The sequence below is a fragment of the Liolophura sinensis genome, chromosome 9 (genome assembly GCF_032854445.1).
Source record: "Liolophura sinensis isolate JHLJ2023 chromosome 9, CUHK_Ljap_v2, whole genome shotgun sequence".
NCBI classification, from domain to species: Eukaryota; Metazoa; Mollusca; class Polyplacophora; order Chitonida; family Chitonidae; genus Liolophura; species Liolophura sinensis.
In genome coordinates, this window is record NC_088303.1 from 15,885,527 (window position 1) to 15,904,700 (window position 19,174).

At 36.4% G+C, this 19,174-nt stretch overlaps 1 protein-coding gene across 11 annotated transcripts in view; it reads right to left on the minus strand.

Moving 5' to 3' along the window:
* LOC135475487 (rap1 GTPase-activating protein 1-like) overlaps positions 1-19,174 on the minus strand; it is a 193,720-nt gene that overhangs the window by 7,946 nt on the left and 166,600 nt on the right. For all 11 annotated transcript variants that reach the window (XM_064755407.1, XM_064755405.1, XM_064755403.1 and 8 more), the window contains 14 exons: positions 16,266-16,325; positions 13,199-13,390; positions 5,666-5,769; positions 5,274-5,352; positions 4,930-4,983; positions 4,517-4,600; positions 4,200-4,300; positions 3,750-3,879; positions 3,002-3,157; positions 2,395-2,466; positions 1,832-1,918; positions 1,088-1,342; positions 806-891; positions 317-415 (listed from right to left, as the gene is read on the minus strand). In XM_064755407.1, coding sequence (XP_064611477.1) covers positions 317-415; positions 806-891; positions 1,088-1,342; positions 1,832-1,918; positions 2,395-2,466; positions 3,002-3,157; positions 3,750-3,879; positions 4,200-4,300; positions 4,517-4,600; positions 4,930-4,983; positions 5,274-5,352; positions 5,666-5,769; positions 13,199-13,390; positions 16,266-16,325 — 1,559 coding nt within the window. The remainder of the gene's footprint in view (positions 1-316; positions 416-805; positions 892-1,087; positions 1,343-1,831; positions 1,919-2,394; positions 2,467-3,001; positions 3,158-3,749; positions 3,880-4,199; positions 4,301-4,516; positions 4,601-4,929; positions 4,984-5,273; positions 5,353-5,665; positions 5,770-13,198; positions 13,391-16,265; positions 16,326-19,174) is intronic.

Here is a 19,174-nt window from a genome sequence, read left to right on the forward strand (position 1 = left end):
AAATGTACAGAACAAACTAACCTTTCTATTGCTCAGTGGAAAAAAAGAAGAAAAAATGTATGTACAACTGTGGCAAGGTGAGGATGAAGACGCAGGAAAATGTACAGAACAAACTAACTTTTCTATTGCTCAGTGGAAAAAAAGAAGAAAAAATGTATGTACAACTGTGGCAAGGTGAGGATGAAGACGCAGGAAAATGTACAGAACAAACTAACTTTTCTATTGCTCAGTGGAAAAAAAGAAGAAAAAATGTATGTACAACTGTGGCAAGGTGAGGATGAAGATGACTTCCCCTATGGGAGAGAACTATGCCTACCTGGAAGTTGATGCTGTGCTGCTAGGACTAGACTGGGGAGAGGGTGGGGGACTGCAGGTCTTGAAAGAGGATTGGCTGTTTGTGTCTGACAGCCTCAACCTGCAAATAAACACAATGCAAAAAAAAAACCACAATCAGTAACAAAAGAAGTTCAGATTAAATATGTGCTGAAATAATGCTGTCATAACTCAGCTCCTTATAAAAGAGCTTGTGGCATTTTCAATCCTTTATGCAGTTTTCACTTCTTAATATGAAACAGTATATCTTTACTAAGAAACTTGGAAATAGTGACTTCAGTGAATCCTTACAGTATATTAATCAATGCAGAACATTCCATTCTTATTCACAAAGTTCAACAACTTCAGCATGTACACTTCTTGGATTACACAATTTCAGTTTTCATTACATCCTGAACATATATTCTCAAAAGGCACTAGTAGAATATGATAGACAAAATTGCAATCAGCCAAAACTATGTCAAAAACTCACCCTCTCTCCTTGTACTTTTTGGAATCAAAACTTCCTGAGGAATTTCTTGGGAATGTTTTGCTGCTAACACTTGGGGACTTCTTACCCTATTAAAAAGAAAACATTAAAATCTCTAAATTCATCTTCGTCAAATTCCCTCACCCACTACAGTAAAATTAGTTCTCAGTTAAGGTTTTTCATGCTTGTCCTTGAATTCATGAAGTATGCATTTTACAAACAGTTTTACTGACATTACACAGACTGGATATTGATGTTCAACTTTGAAAATCGAAGAATACCTACATTTACTTGGAGCTTCTCATCCTCGCCAACAGGAGGCAGCGTTAAGGAGACTCCATTTGTGCGCCGTGAGGTGGCCGGGTAGCCCGTCTCCACGGACTGGGAACGTGGTTTGCCACTGATTGCCCTCTTAAAACTGTCAAAGAGTTTACTAGTTTCCTGTTTCATCCCGGGGTGGGGGATTGGTCCAAACATCTCAATAGTCTTCTTGTGAAGATCTTGATGTAAAGATTCCAGCAATGCTGCTCTTGTTCTTTCCTGTGGGGAAAATCAGGAGATGTTGTATAGATACTGTCTCTCCTTGGCTAGCTAATTCAGGAAGGAATGTTGAATTATGAGAGATAGTTGACCACAAAACATTGTCAAACAAAGCTGTGAGAATAAAATTTTTAAGGCATGAATGTTCATAACTGCAGAAGCAAAACAACAAGTTTGAGCCCGGTGGTATATTAACCAAAAGATGCAGTTTTCTTTGTGCAATTATAGGTTTAGCCTAACCACTCTACAAAAGAAACTAAATTTCCCAAGATTTAGCAGAATGCCTGAACAACATTTTTATTCTGTACAAATGCTTTGATTCTTCTCCTGAATTTTAGATATTGTATTCACTGTGAACGGTTTCCATCAAACAACCAAAGTGGACTGTGTTGCGTCAACTTCAAGCCCCTTTTCCTTAAATGTTTTGTTTACATGTGATCAATATCCATAATTCCAAAAGGATGCCAAGATTGTGTCGTCTAAATTTACCTCAAGTTTTGCAAACTGGTCAGCCTTGTAACAAGCCGTTTCAGCATTGATCAACTTTGTCAACAGGAAATCTCGGAACTCAGGGCCCTGTTGCAAAAAGGAAAACAGCAGAGGTAAAAAATGGTTTGAATCATACATTACAAAACTTTCACAAAGGTTATTAACAAACCACTTATTTATTTTCTATGATTTCACTGCTTACCTATGTAAGCAGGAATTGTAATATGAAGGTAACAGTAAATATCTGATGTTTTCTTTCTGAGCATTTCTGCCAAATAACTATAATGGACAAAGAAATGAGAAAGAAGAAAAAGTTTAACCCTGATCTACACTTTTTCTAAATACGAACACATGTGGTTTAATAGCATTTTTTATAAATACATCATGCGGAATAAATACACTTAATAATACATTGTGAATAAATCAATGTTCCATTTACCAACAGCAGAAAGGATGAACTACAATTATTACAAATATGTACATAAAATTGAGCATTTCTGAAGGTAACATCAATTTTTCTGAGGGCTTTGATCAGACTTATAATGTGTTAAATGACTGTGTACCTTTTTGAATACTGCTGGAGTTGGCAACGTTGGGCCAAAGAATGGAACATCATCTCTTGCTGTCACTGATACCTGTTAACAGATTACCAGTGAGGTAAAGTACACCCAATACAATTGTCGCTGCAATGGGAGATATCTGAACGTAACAAGAAACCTATCCACATAATTATGTGTATGCAAATGGCAATTTCTTGTAAAAGAGTTGTACATTATTTCACTTTTTATCAGCTACTTTACAACATTAATGTCATTTTAAACCATCATAAATCCCCTAATACATGTTTTGGGAAATAAGAACAGAGCTATCTGATCTGGGCAGGTTATTTTATAATTTTAGTGAAATTAGTTCACATAAAATTAGATAAATTTGCCCTTAGATGAGCTATGCATTTTAGTCTTCAAAATTGTTTGCATTATGTTTTCAAACTGCATCTAAAATTACAATTCACTGCTTGAATTCTTTGAGGGTTTTCAAAACTGTCTGCCTCCATTTACTGGATGTAAGATTACTTTTCGAGGAAATTTTTTAAAATGTCAAAATTAGATGAAAAGATAAAAGGGAAACACTAGCTGTAATCAATGTCACTGATTTTCCATTGGTTCTCACCTTATAGCGAGTGCTGTCCGTGTTGGGATCTATTGGCTGAATGACAATGTAGGCATGAAGGAAGTGTGACGCAATCATGTCTGGGATGAATGGAGTATTGCTCTCCTGAAAAACTATGGCAACGATATCATTGCCTATGTGACGCTTTCGTTGTAGCTGGAAGAAAAAGAGAGACAAACACACCATCAGTATCACAAAATAAACTTTCAAACCTACAAAACTGCTTTCCCAGCAGATTAAGAACATGAACAAGACGTGTCTACAAATATGCAAATTCAGTGTTATCTTTTATACAACACAGTAGACACAGTTCTTCATGCTTTCACTGACTTTGCAAATGATTGATTGATTGGTTGGTTGGTATTCAAAGTCGTGCTCCCCATGGGCTCTGCCTAGATTCCTCACACCATAATGCTGGCCGCCGTTGTATCAGTGAAATATTCATGAGTAATGGGTAAAACAACAATCAAATAAATAAATCAATGTCTAACTCAAGAATTATCCACTTACACGAAGGCTGTCGGGTTTATGGATTATGGGTATAGGAAACAGCTGTGCCAGGAGTTATGCATTCAACTCTGACTACTTTTCATTTCTTTTTTCTTTTCCTTTCTTTAAATTACATGTAGCTGCAAGTATATTTTTAAAAAACCTGGAAATACTTATAAGAATCCAAGCATATGATTTTCTCATTAAATGTTTACATCAAATACGAGAAGTTTTAAGGAGACACTCTCAGGCAACTGACCTGTTGTGAGTCTCCGTCTGTGTAAGGTAACAATGTTGATACATGAAACATTATCTCCTTGCCCATACACTCTGTGTACACCGATGTTTCGCCTGTCTGCCTGTGTGTCGTGTCTAATCCACCACGGAACCTGAAGTCACAATCAGCTCAAGGTCAGTTCCAAGTAAGAAGTTATTAATTAAGATTTGCAACTAAAACTATCACAATCCAAAAAATATCACAATCAAAAGTATTTTCATGCAACAGTCAGAAGAAAAAAATTTCAAAATTTGATGTTTCAGCATCTTTATACATGAGCCATGTCTCTGGGTTAGGTTAAGATATAAAAAAAAACCCAGTTATTTCAGTGACTTAAATTGCGTAATTACTTATAAACGCATATGTGTGCTACTGCCATACATTTATAATGGGTAGGGTTGTTCTGTTGTGTTATATTGTAAGTCAGCTCACCCTTTGAAATCTTGTAACTGGACCCTATCACCAATCAAAGTCAGGAATTCCTCCATGGCTGGACTATGTGACACATTGCCAAACAAATCTTCTTCTTTGGTCTGAAATAAATAATAGTTATGTCACATTATATGATTTACACAAGTTATCACAAATTTATATTATACAACAATAATGAAGTTAGGTCAGAAATAAACTGAACATCACTGTATTCAGTACCAATTTCAGTTGAAGATATCCTCTCGATGCTGTATGCTTTGGAGAATAATTACTCCAAACTTTTGATGTCAGAAGTGGGATTTTCAGTTTATTCTCACCTGCCCATATCTTTGGTAAATGATCCCAAACTTGAACCTGGTGGTTAACACATGTTCATCATAGCTGACCACCATTTCTGAACCCTGAAAAAATAAACCACATTGAGTTACAAAACTCTTTCCACTTTCTCTTCACATCAGATAATACTGACAATTTTCTATGATTTACAGAAGTTTTACCGGTATTATTGATTTGAAAATGTATATAAAACAACAAATATAGATTTTTGTTCAATAACCTTCTGATTAAAATGTCTTCTACTAAACCATGAGGATCAAAGTATAACCGTATGTTCAGTTATTATGTTGTGCGTCTTTATTTAACAACATATATCTCAATGAATACAATGCTTGATTTGAGGTGGCAATAATAGAGAACATCATATACAGTATCATTTAAATAACTGTCTTACCTTTGTTGATAGCACTGGTTGAAATCGTTCAGCAGTTATATCTTCACATAAAAGCTGAAAGAAAACAGAAAGTTATAACTGAATGATCAGCTTCACCAGGCTTTGAGGGTAAACTTGGGACTGTCTTTCTTATATTTAAAGCAGAGAAGCTCCAGAATTACCTCCCCTTGTTCACTTGAAATGGTTTCTTTCAACTTTATTGTGATCTATGTATCCCAGACATTCTGGACAACCAAAGTTGCATAGACTAGCAAAGACCTCTGCATCAAAAATGGTGTTCATACATCACTTATTTAGACCTTATTTAAGATAAATTCATCAGATCTGGTTAAGTGATTTCTTACCTTTGCCATTTTGGCTGGAGTGGAAGGTTCATCGATCCGACACGACGGAACTGTTTCATGTCTGGTACAACATCGAGTTCTGTCAAAAAACAAGATGATGGTATGGTTGTTACAACTGTCTGAGCATTAATTGCTTATATTATATCTCTTAATATTCCCCTGTAAACAGAGTCTAGACCTCTGTCTTCAAAACCATATTTTATGATCATAATAGCATCAATGACTTTCTGTTAAAAAGTAGAGCTTATGTATCACTGAAAGAAAGATTTTACCCATGAATTTCTCTTGTATTTTAACACATAAAAATTACTTGCCTTCCTTGTGTTTCAGGTTTTACTTAAGACTGCAAATCCCTTCAGACTGTCGGCCACACACCTATATTATCAACTTACCTGACTATAATCCTAGTGTGACTTTGTGACCCCAAATTTTCTTCTTTGTATGACAAAACGATTGGCCCCAGAGACTCGTCATATGAATAGTAATTAAAATGTTCCTGAAATCAAACAAAGGTTTGCTGGTAAAAGTCAAATCACATGTCCACAGGCATTTTTTTCATGCTTTACGATCAGCAAAACTGTCATGCTGTAAATCATCACCAAATTAATTACATTGCTGAAGAAATAGAACAATGCTGACCAACGAAGTCTTATTCACACCTTGACTTCTATTAACAAACACCATGACATTATTCACTTGAATCTTGTGTTGACAGCTGGAAACAAATTCCAATATTTCACAATTAACCTGTACAAAGTCACCTATCTGTGCATGTGCTCATATGATCCAATATTTCACAATTAACCTGTACAAAGTCACCTATCTGTGCATGTGTTCATATGATCCAATATTTCACAATTAACCTGTACAAAGTCACCTATCTGTGCATGTGTTCATATGATCCAATATTTCACAATTAACCTGTACAAAGTCACCTATCTGTACATGTGCTCATATCTCACAATTAACCTGTACAAAGTCACCTATCTGTGCAGCATGTGCTCATATGATCCAATATTTCACAATTAACCTGTACAAAGTCACCTATCTGTGCATGTGCTCATATGATCCAATATTTCACAATTAACCTGTACAAAGTCACCTATCTGTGCAGCATGTGCTCATATGATCCAATATTTCACAATTAACCTGTACAAAGTCACCTATCTGTGCATGTGCTCATATGATCCAATATTTCACAATTAACCTGTACAAAGTCACCTATCTGTGCATGTGTTCATATGATCCAATATTTCACAATTAACCTGTACAAAGTCACCTATCTGTGCATGTGTTCATATGATCCAATATTTCACAATTAACCTGTACAAAGTCACCTATCTGTACATGTGCTCATATCTCACAATTAACCTGTACAAAGTCACCTATCTGTGCAGCATGTGCTCATATGATCCAATATTTCACAATTAACCTGTACAAAGTCACCTATCTGTGCATATGCTCATATGATCCAATATTTCACAATTAACCTGTACAAAGTCACCTATCTGTGCAGCATGTGCTCATATGATCCAATATTTCACAATTAACCTGTACAAAGTCACCTATCTGTGCATGTGCTCATATGATCCAATATTTCACAATTAACCTGTACAAAGTCACCTATCTGTGCAGCATGTGCTCATATGATCCAATATTTCACAATTAACCTGTACAAAGTCACCTATCTGTGCATGTGCTCATATGATTCAGAATCCTAATCTCTTCACCCACTTCATGGTTTAAATAGCCTCAGGCTATGGGTTTGTTTATGTCATTATGTACAGTATCCTTTAACCGGAAAGAGGAAATTAAGCTAGCATATTTTGCAGACGTGTCGAGTAATTGCTCAGCACAGCTCAGCTAGGACAGGGCCGAGTTGATGGGATTTGCATGTAATGAATGTCATAGGTACACGTGAAATCAAACATGCCTATGGGAAGGCCAGTAATTATAGTGAATTTTATAACTAATGACTAAAAAGATTATTCTTATTATGTCATTTCATGGGCACTCATTCAGCCTACTAGCATAATCATATGTATGACCATTAGCATACTTCTGATACAGGACTTAGATTTCAAAGTATGAGGTTTTAGCAGTTCCAATCCAGTCACAAGCTTTCTTGATGTCAGATTCTGACAGTGGTCAGAGACGAAGCTTGTTTTGTGACAAATTGTAAAGACAGTGCCATTTGAATTGATTGATACAAAGGTCAGGTATTCAATAAAAATGACAGAATGCTTAGGAGGAAAAGATTGCATGATGCAAGTTCTACATTTCCCTCTAAAATTTACCCGTCCATTTCAGAGGTAAACAAAGGTCATAATTAATATATTACTTTTTGTGCTGACACATCCTACCTCGCAAATAAATGCCAAAGCAATTTTCCAACATCTATCCAACTCTAAATCATCCATCCAAAACTAAATCATCTATCCAAATTCGAATCATCTATCCAACTCTAAATCATCTATCCAACTCTACATCTATCCAACTCTAAATCATCTATCCAACTCTATCCAACTCTAAATCATCTATCCAACTCTAAATCATCTATCCAACTCTATCCAACTCTAAATCATCTATCCAAATTTGAATCATCTATCCAACTCTAAATCATCTATCCAACTCTAAATCATCTATGCAACTCTAAATAATCTATCCAACTCTAAATCATCTATCCAACTCTAAATCATCTATGCAAATTTGAATCAGGGAAAATGAGTAACTTGGATGTAAGTCTTGGATGAAATACAATGTAACAAGTCAAGCCTTTGCATTTTCCCACTGAAACTTTTTTATTTTCAACACTTTTGAAACATGTTGCTTGATTTGTGTTGAGATTTTAACGATCTAGGCCAGTAAACCGCCTTAACCCTTTAAGGCAAAGCTGTCACATTACACTGAAACAAGCAATCAGACTCCCGCAAACATTCCGCCATGTTGTGACAAGATCAACAGATCTTTTTTAAACCCGCCCACTTTGCTAGTAACATAAACTTTAAAAAAATACATATCAGAGGTCAAAGGTCAAGGGACTGATTGTCCCAAACTTACAGCACCCAACATATCACTTCTGCCAAAACAGAGTGTTTGTGAATTTTCTCGAATTTCACAACATATGTGCAACATTTTGTTCCCTTGTATAACAGTTACATCTGGTGTTGCCCCAATCATGATGCATACCAGACAAAAAGGCACACCATATCTTTTCCATAAAGCAGGACATGTCAGCGGGATAATCTCTGTTTGAATGTGGAATTTCACAACTGTCCCTAATGTTGTCACAGAGACGCATTTACATAGTTTGTATTATCAAATGCCAATGTTAGAACAACAGGATAAACATAGAAAATTGGGTCATTTGAAAAAACCTACAATGAACGCTACGTCAAAAAGCATGGACAATTTAAACCCAAACCTGATCATTTTTAGAGCAATGCAGACCACTTCTGAATGATGGCTTTCTTGAGTAAGCTTTGCTTTTCACTCAAGCATCATCACCTAATTACTGCCTAAAACATACACTATAATACACAGTTTGAGCAAACTACAACCTCATATGCAGTATTTTCCTCAATTACCATTACAGCTGTTAAACACACACAGCTGTGTTAGGTTGTGGTTTGTGTCTACCAATTATTTAAAATGCAGCTACCATCAACAGACATTTGATCATTAGTTCATCCCATCAAATATTTCCCACATGTTATATCCTAGGTTGTGCTGAAAATCTGTTTGACAGACATGGCATTCCACAAATGTTTTACAAGTGTTGGATAAACAGTTAGCTTTTCCTGGGAGTCTTTTTTTTTCCCTTCTCTTCCAAAACAGAACACCAGGGCATATCTTTTTCCTAACAAAGTATTGCTTAGTCCACCCAGAATGACTATACATGGCAACTAACTGTGTAGGGTGATGAGGTCAACATAGTGAAAACAAACTGAGGAAATGACATAGCAGGGTCTGAATCATATCTGAAAACAGACCTATGTAAATCATTAGGTCAAGAGTTAATATTTGTGAGTGTTTTCATAGGAAGGTTATTTACTTCTACCACTGATACCTTACATCACTGCATAGCTGCATTGTTTCTGATTAAACACTGGAAGTATCTATCACATGCAAACATGGCTATTCCCACCATGATCTTAACAAGTGATATCCGGTGTTAACATGTGATCAGTTTTTAACTTCTTTTCGTCACAACTGGTATCTATCTCATGGGATGAAAATCCCACTCAATTCTTAAAATGAATTTCCTTCAAAATAACAGGAGCTGACAAGTGAACACAAGTACCCCTGATATAAAAAATAATGCAATCCTCGCTTTGAAGTGTGCTCTAAATCCAAAAGAAATTCAAAAAAAAAAGAAAATTAACTTTGTAGAGAAACTAGTGGAAAGGTTAGTTTTTAATGGTGACAATACTGCATGGTATCAGGTGAGTAACCTGTATTATTATATCTCACTTAATTTATTGTTCTCTCATTGGATATTATTAAGTCATGTGGGGCTCGGCATTTTCTAATGTTGCACGCTGTGATGTCATTAAAGAAACAAATGCAATGAAGCGCGCTAACCATCCTTCATTTTTTTGTGGCATCTTAGGTAATTTCCCCTTCGTATTGTATTACGTCACATCTGCCATCTGCTTTCAAAGTCGCCGTTTTGACAGTTCCTACTTCCCCACCCTAACCCACTCACATGTGGAAACATAATTATTAGAGTCTTGAGTTATGGGTTATCCGGTATAATGAAACAATTATTATAATTGTTACATTATGCGTGCTCGTCACGTATCACCTGTCTTAAGCTGACAAATCACGATATTCCACTCTAAAACATGCAACAATTGTATAATGTCTTTAATGCATAATATAGTCAGTGGAAATCTGCCTGTGTTACAATAAATGAATTAAGAAGAGTATGTTCTGAGGATTTAGAAGCCAGGGTGTAGGGTAAGAGAGTTAGGGAAGGGAAACACTGCTGTATTTGCCCTAAAATTTCATTACTCCATTTTCTTCAGTTCAGATCACCTTAACAGGGTGTTTTCAAATTTGTTTACAAGGTAGGATAATATCTATATAAAAAAATGCAACTTTCAGGACCAAAAAAACCCAAAACATTTTATGATTTTTCTTTGCCAGTAAAAGTTAACCTAAGTGAAATTTTTAGGGCAAATGCAGTACACATATATATCTCTGCATAGAAATCAAGCTAGCTCCACTGGGACCTGCATCTGGTGATTTGAGATTGGATGTGTAGGAACCAGAACACAGGTTCAGTCTCTTCTGAATGTCTGGAACATTAGGTGGCAAGTGGTTCTACCAAGTTTCCTTGTCAACTTATTGATAAAAGTCACATTACCAAGGTCACAGGTGGAGTGGTTATACAAACAAGGGGCTCATGCACAGGCTTTCTAAACAACCCAACCCAAAGCCTTAATAAAAAAGCAACCACCTGTTTGGAATCTCTGCAACTTGTGTAAGTCTCTGAAGCCTGGCTCAACACTATCAGTGACAGATTTCAAAACAAACCTTATCATCCAGTGTGAAACCTCAAAACATACTGGTTATGATATATGGTGTGAGATCTGACACAGCCCAAACAATCTTGGGCAGTGTTAGGAATTCTGTATGCCTCAACTGACAGGTTAGCTAGAGGTCTTCTACCCACTGATTAGCAGACATAGGGGAGATAGCCCTATTACAGAACTGGCTATAGCCCTTCAAGCTCTCTGAAAACCTTTCTAATAAAAAAGGGCTTCCTTAAGGGGCCAACTCCACACTGATAAACCAAACTTCATACTGCTAAAAGAGAAGAGATTAGGGAGCAAAATTTGGAGGTCTTCATGTCAAGTTGTTCAACCCCATACTTGATGCAACCTCATAGCTGGTTATGGGACTCGTTGGTCTAAACCTAACCAGATTGTAAATTTTGCTGCTTGAATCTTATAGTCTTTCCCACTTTGAATTTTATTTATAATCATTTAATGTCACAAAAATATATTTGGCTTCTGGGAGAACGTATTACACCACCTGACCAAAAACTCATTTCTTAATTGTCAAATCTGTCAGAAAGACTTGCTTCATATTCTGGGCAACATTCAACAGTGGCAACTCAAATTTTAAAGATTTTATACATACTAAACATTTTAATTAATGTTACAACTGGATGTTTTCCATTATCACGTTCATGTGTTCCCGAAAGATTCAATGAATAAATTTGAAATATGTATCATATTCATAAGTGTGCAATATATGATAATTAGCATTTTTCAAGTGATGCATTTGGAGGGATTCTAATCAATTCATCTGCCTCACAGGGCCACTTAAAAGTTTTTGTGAAGTTTGATTGTAGTTTCTTACCAGAAAAAAAATGTATGTGCTGGCATAAAAAGTATCATTTTAAGGTTATCATGTACATCTGAATATGCATTTTTACACACCAAACTCAAGCTTAAATAGAGTACAACAAGTCTGATGCTAATATGTGCATGTATAAGCACCAATACACTTTGGACTCTACACAAACACATTTGGAGCCCTCCCTCCCTCCCCAGCTTACAGCTATCTACAACCCAGAGTTCAGGCTGTCATTTTATAATTCTCACACAGTTTGATACAGTTACAGCTTGGATATGATGTGGCATGAAAAATAATATGTGCCTCTCTACCTCATATATTTGACATGGGGCAGAAATCATATGGAGATATGTTAAACAATACAAGAGCCCTGATGCTGACCATATGTCTTTTCCAAGTTCATGATGTCAACTGAAAAACCCTAGCTGGCAGGAAAACCAGAGAGGCCAATACTCAGCTCTCTGTCTACTGTTTACTTAACTTAATCCAGTTACACAAAATGTCAAGACAAATAGACCATTTTATGGACTATGATGGATTCATCACACATTTCCCCTCTACATTTTACACAATGGTTTCCATCTTGTGCTCCACACACCTCATGACTAAGCCAATCCACCCTTGTACTAAGTTAAAGAATCGCATGTGAAATGACTTAATAACTATACACAGCCCCCCAAAAGTCACACAGGCTTCTCACTGGCAGTTGGTTCCTTTTGAAAGTCTTCACAAGCTAACTGTCTTAAGAAAAAAAAAAAAATGTTCCACTTGTTTCTTAAATGGAAGGTGGCTATAACCCATATGGTTAACATTAGCTGTGTTGCTATAGTTACCATGCAGGGTGCACCAATTAACAACTTAGATATCGGGTTAAAAACTTCAACATGTCAAAAGGGCCTGTGACTAGTATATGTGTAATGCTCAACAAATGTTCAAATCAAAATTCAAATGATATCGAGATTTCAATTAAACAGACTTTTTTTTTCCAAGATTAGCTAATACACATTTTAGATTGGCCTCCAGTCACAATGCGAAAAGAAATAGTTACTAGCTTAGAGCTGGAAATCCTGAATTTTTATGAGTAATGCAGGAATGAAGTAATTTATTGGTGGGGTTTGTATCCATTCAAATTTCATCGCCACTCTTGGCTACACCTAATAAATCTATTTTTCACACCGATACAAAAGATCGGGCCAAGATATGGTGTCAGCTAAAGGACAGACAGGTTACTGTCAGTGGTCCCTACGTCATTGTCTGAGCAGATAGAGGATCTGGATCTCCTATCATCATCCAGGCGCAACATTAACCAATCACAGCCATTTATACTTCACCAATCAATACCAGCTCAACTTTAAATAGTACCAGAGCAATTATTTTCTGCGACAGATAATTTATCAGTCTATGACCCTTGGCCGACTCTAATATCACTCATACAAATACATCTAAAGCGGAACTGGGGATTTTATGTCAGGAGGTGTTCATGTAATTTGTCGGCAACAGTCCAAGCCGAAGTATCAAAGTTTATGATTACAAAACCATAAATAGTTCAGTCTTACCTTTCCTAAAAAGTGTTTTCGATAACATTGAGCAGTCTCGTCCGTCTCCAGTTTCACCTTTGATGGACTTGTCTGTGGAATTATGGGATTGCCATCACTGTCTAGCTGACATTCATGTTCAGAACCATCCTGCCAATATCCTCCACCAGGGGGCAGGACTATCATCGGATATGGGCCTGGTTTCTTTAACACCTAAAATAGAAACGAAACCAATATTCATACCTAGCTACTCCTCATAACAGGGCTTTTATACATTTGAAAACTTAACATGTTCCATGATTGTTCTACTTCAGTGCTTCTAAAACAACTATTTTTCACATGATATTAACACAAGTGTAGTAGATCACCTTAGAAAAAAACACCAATACCAAATAATGGGTTATAATTTCTTGATTTACAAGCACCAACAATATGATGGAATATTCATGAAGGTCTACAAGGTCTGTGAAAAAAAAAATGAATGGATAAAAATGACAAACGACTGTATTTTACTGGTATTTACATGTGACCATATTCTAGCTATCACAATCTGGTCACTACAGGCTCTTACTCTCTATGCTGTATTGATTTTCTAGATACTACAAAAGCATGACTTTTATACACTCAGAAGATGACAGAGTATATGATACAAACATTTAAGATCATATCATTCATGAGAGAGGAGACAAATCTGACAAAATCAAGCATCAAAATTATCCTTAATCACATGAATGCAGATAGAGCAGCCAATCAATTTTATCTAGTTTGGGCACAGAAATAGAACTGACTAAAGAAGTTCGAACACCCAAGCCAATCACCTTCTTTTTAGCTCTCTTAACTGTTGCTATTTTGGTTAAGAGTCTTTGTTTCACTTTAAATTAGGAAATGGCAAGCACTTTTATGACATAAGACAAAACAGTTTGACAAAGACTTTTAAAAATATGCCACATTTTAACTAGATTCCGGCTAATGGCAATATAAATGGACAGGGGGCAAGGTCAACTAAAAATACAACTGGGGTGTCAAATTTAATCTAGGCTATTTGCCATGGCCAGAGTGGCCCAGGAGGCCACAGAGCGGGGATGGGACAGATAAACCAACCAGGCCCAGAATGCTACGGCTGGAAGAAAATCAGTGTGAAGACGTTAGAGAGCAATGGATGGGTCGCCCATGCATGTGGCTGTCCTCAAGATTGAATTTAGCGATTTAGGAATCTTAAAAAGCTTCTTGCTACACTTTCTGAGGAAAACAGAACACCAAGATCAGAAGCAAAAAACAACACAGATTCCTTAATGTTGTAAAGACGACAAAAAGGCTGAAGTATCAGACTATATCTTTCCTGCACCTTGGGAGATGATTAAATTAAAATTAAATCTAATTTGTGGGCCTGTGGTTGTGGTCCAATACATTTTGGACTTGGAGCAATAAATCTTGACCAAAGCTAATCAAGCGCTTATTTCTGACCTCAATAAATTTCCTGATCAAGTTTGGGCTGTGCTGATATCGGGCAGTTGCCTTGTATTCAGGAAGCTATTCTAAAGGTTTCCACAGGAGACAGACATTGATGTGAACTCGACCTATTCCACTCAACGCTGCAAATAGCATTACTAGTGATATTAATCTAAATTTTCTGAGAAATTAATGGTTGAGTAGAGAGGAATGAGGTTAGCAGCTTGAGCCTTGAAGAAAACATTCAAGATGGCTACTATTTGTCAGACTGTCAAAGACAGTAACACAGTATCATGTTTGTGAAGTTGGGATAAGATCTCAACAGATCTGACCATCTGGACATTGGACTGGACAAAGCTGACCTGTTCAGGAAGTCATAACATCAATGTTCCTTGAATTTGGAGGGTTTCCTGTCAACTATATTTAGCTAGACATCCGCCATCTCTAATTTTCTCCTTAGTTCTAGTGATGGAGAATATTTGTCTCATTAAGCACAAGAATAGGTTTCTAACCTTTTCACAATGGTCACACAAATTACGAATTCTGCCATATCATCTATGAATAACAGCAGCAGTCTGGACACCACTGATGGCAAAATAAAGTACTGGTGGGGAGAACACATATTCTCTCTCGTTCTGTACAAGGGCTTAATGTTCACATATTGTTTAACTTTCAACATGCAGCATTTGTAAAAGCTGTCAGCTGATCTTTTGATTGTATTGCATCATCATCATCATCCCATCTGGACATGAAACAACATCATGTGATAGGATATAGTTTTAAAACACATCCTCCATTGTTGGTATAAAAACAATGACCTTTTGATCATTCTTGCAAACTTTCTACAAGGGGGGTGGGGGTGGGGGTGAGTTGGGGGGAGAATCCCGATGGAATAAAATCTTGAACGAAAAATGCAGCCATATGTGTGTAAAGACAGCTATTTTCTTTCAACAAACATCAATTTCATGAAAACACAGGTCTACAGCCTAAAATGAAAGACTGTGTATCAAAGCCATAAATGTTCTAACACATAGCTCTTGGAGGTTTAAATGTTACATACCGATGCATGGTTCAATATTCTGCTGAGAGATGACTGGAACATGACAGATTTAAGCTAAGAGCAATCCTGAGCAGTTCAACCAATGGCCAACTGTAACTTTATTCTGCAATCATGTGTTCTCTCTTGTACCGATCATCCCAGAAAATCTTCTCTGCTTTGGCGTTCTCACGCTGCAAATTCAGGGCACCTTACTGCTCTACTGAGATAAGATTTTCCATCTTTTCTGGGAGCTAAACAGCTTAATACCATTTTGTTCTGGTAATGAATTTACCAACTTCCTGCCTAGATGGGTAGTTCAAGGTGAGGGTGAAACATTGCCAGAAGTTTATAACTTAGTCAACTTAGTTTTAGAATGACTGATATTGATGCCATTTACTGACATTTCTGACTACTCTTTATCATCCATAACTAATGAGGTATCAATAAAATTTATTTACTCACAAAAAGTCTCCATTATGTTTTTGATAAAAAGTTGCCACCGCTGTAGCAATACTTTTTGGTTCTATTGTGACTACAAAAGTACACCCAGGTAAACAACATAAATATATAACAGATGAATATTGGTACATAAATCCTTACCTCTTCCACCAACTCTTGATTAGTTTTGGGTTTGTTTGAAGATTTTGGTGTTGTTGGAATCTAGATAATAAAAAAGAATAGCAATTAGAACAAAAGTGAACTTTCACATTACAAGCTTAAGGATACTGATAATGATTGTTCTTACACGCAAATATTTGGACCATGTCTTATTCGTCTGCTTATTTTAACTACTTCTCTACATGGACAGGTAGCAGTGTACATTGCCCCAGGCTAATTAATGTCATAAAAGTTCATTTTTGGTGTTTCTGTCCTACCATAACGGGCAAACTGGGTAGCCATTACCAGAGACCCAATTAGATCATACTCGCCAGAACTCTCCCCTTTCAGGAGGTATGTTTGGTAAGATTCACAAAGAACCCATTTTGAAAGCTTTTATAAGTACATGTTCTCTATTTTTGGCCACTAAAGCCAGACATTTTCATGGGCCAAAGAAACACATTACAGAATCTATATACCTTGGCCTTTGCTAGAGATAAAATGTGAAACAATTTGTCTTATGAGAGGGGGGAAGATACAGTATGGATTCCCTGAGGATAAAATTTGCAGCACAGAACTTTCACATCATAATGGAATTTAGTGTTAATATATTGACAACATAGAAAGAAAACAAACACGTTATTTTTAAGCTTTATATATGGTGCAAGGAATTTCTTCACACCCGGACATTTTATTATGTAATACCTGTAATTTAAAAGTACTTTTTGAAGACAATATAATTTGAAATATTATTCTAATGTATATGATAAATGGGATATTATATGAAAATCATGGAACACAAAATGACAGACAGTAACAGCCCCACCAACATGCTACTGGTACGAATGAGTGAAGTGAAAATCAAAACTATTCAGTATTAGTTTCCTGTTAAGTGACATTAATCTGCATGCAGCCAGTGCTATGTTACTGATTAGAAGGACAATCCAATCAAAAAAACTCTTAGGTAAATGGGTACATTCAAGCTGAAATAAATGAGGTTGTTTTTAAAATCAAACACTTTAGAAATTATTTCATGTGAATATTTATATCTATAAATATATATTTGTTTTCAAATCATTTGTGAAAGAGTCATTTATATTGTTTTGATTAAAGCACCATACATAACATGGTGACAAAAGGTGTTTTGCTTCAGTCTCATTTTTAAATCTATTTGTGCATATGTTTTCGACATATTCGTGATATCTCAAGGTGTCTCTAGTATTGAGATCATAAAGGAATTATTGCCTTGGATGTCAGCAGGGATTACGTAAGTGAAGCTCCCCCCCCCTCCCCAATGTGGTAACAACTTTCTAGCTGCTTTTACTCTCCAAAACCCTGCAGGTCTCAGTGCTAACCAGCGTTGATATGGCGCCAGACATCTTTAAATTCCATTTCCACATCATTTTCTATTACATTTTGCCTCATCTTCTAACATGACATCTGAATCTTTAAAATATTTTTCACCCACAGCCATCTTTGTACAGGCAACATCTGAAGCATCCACGTAGTGCACGTCATTGGCTCAACTCAAATATTAATCATATACTAACTTCCAGGTAGTGATGAACTCCTATTCACTTACTTATGCGTTGTAACATTCCTGACTTTCCTTTGTCATCATCAGTAATAACTCCTCAGTAATGAGAACTTTGCTAGCAGCCAGTTCTTTTTTCTTGATAGGTTTTTGTCCTTCTCACTTCACCCCGAATCAAGTAACTAATATAAAACGGACATGCCGCAAGGACTGTAATTACGATGTAGATAGAAATGATTGCACCCGACAGGATTATGGCCCTTGGCAAGACTGTCTTCGGTGTGTGTCCACAAATAGCCTCTAATAACTTTCACACCCATAGGATCTTTGGGTTACCTATACTCATTAGGTACTATTGCCTTTAACCTAGCGCATTTCCATATCATGCTCCATCTCACTGTCCCTTTAACAATTACACTGCTCAAAGGACTGAAAGCTTGACAATCTTGTGATCAGTGAAGTGACGGTAAAAAGGTGTATTGATCAAAGAGGATTGGATATTTCTAAAAATAAACAATGTTCTTTCACAAATAAACATTTCGTTGCAAAACAACCTTTCTTTCGCCAGTAAATGATGATTTTTATTCGTTACATCTGGATTTATATGTAGTAAGCCTAAAGAGTTGAATAACCTTTTTGGCTGGCTTTGGTATTGATGTCTATAATTAGCGCCATTTTGTTTGTGTCATGTAAAGGTAAGAAGGTTCCTTTGGACATCACTGTTACTTTCGTGCTGCTTCACTGAACTAACATGTCACCAACCTCAGAGTGACACCAGACTGAATGACACACAAATGCACCTGACCTATTTTTGCTTCTTATGATTTCAACTTAACCAGCAGCCAAAATTTACCACTAACCAATAGTTCTTGAGAGCAGCCTGATGGGGAGTTGACAACTGGTATTTGACATACAAAATTTACAAATAAAAACAACTTTATCAGTTTCTGCATTACTGATATAATCAGTACTGACATTTCATCTTTATAAATAAATATAATTTTCTGATCTCTTGACTTCATCATCGGGACATTAAAATACAGGGGTTAAATCCCAAACACAGAGGCCACAGATTCCATAACTCACACTGTATTGTGTCTGGATGAGAAGAGGAGATTTCGTACTTTAAGTATGGTGTCAGCTTGTGAGAAAATAAATCAATAAAAGCAGTGCAGTGCTTTAGAGCAAGCTATATAATATATATAATATACTACACACCTCACAGTGCTAAGTGATGACGACATGTCCAGCTCAGGTGCAAATGAGGAAGCAACTGACATTTGATTTTAATATAGCACTAAAGTTTCCTGTTCAAAATGAAGATGTTGACCATGCATCATTGACTGCAAAAGAATGCAGTGTTTAATCGTGAAGTATA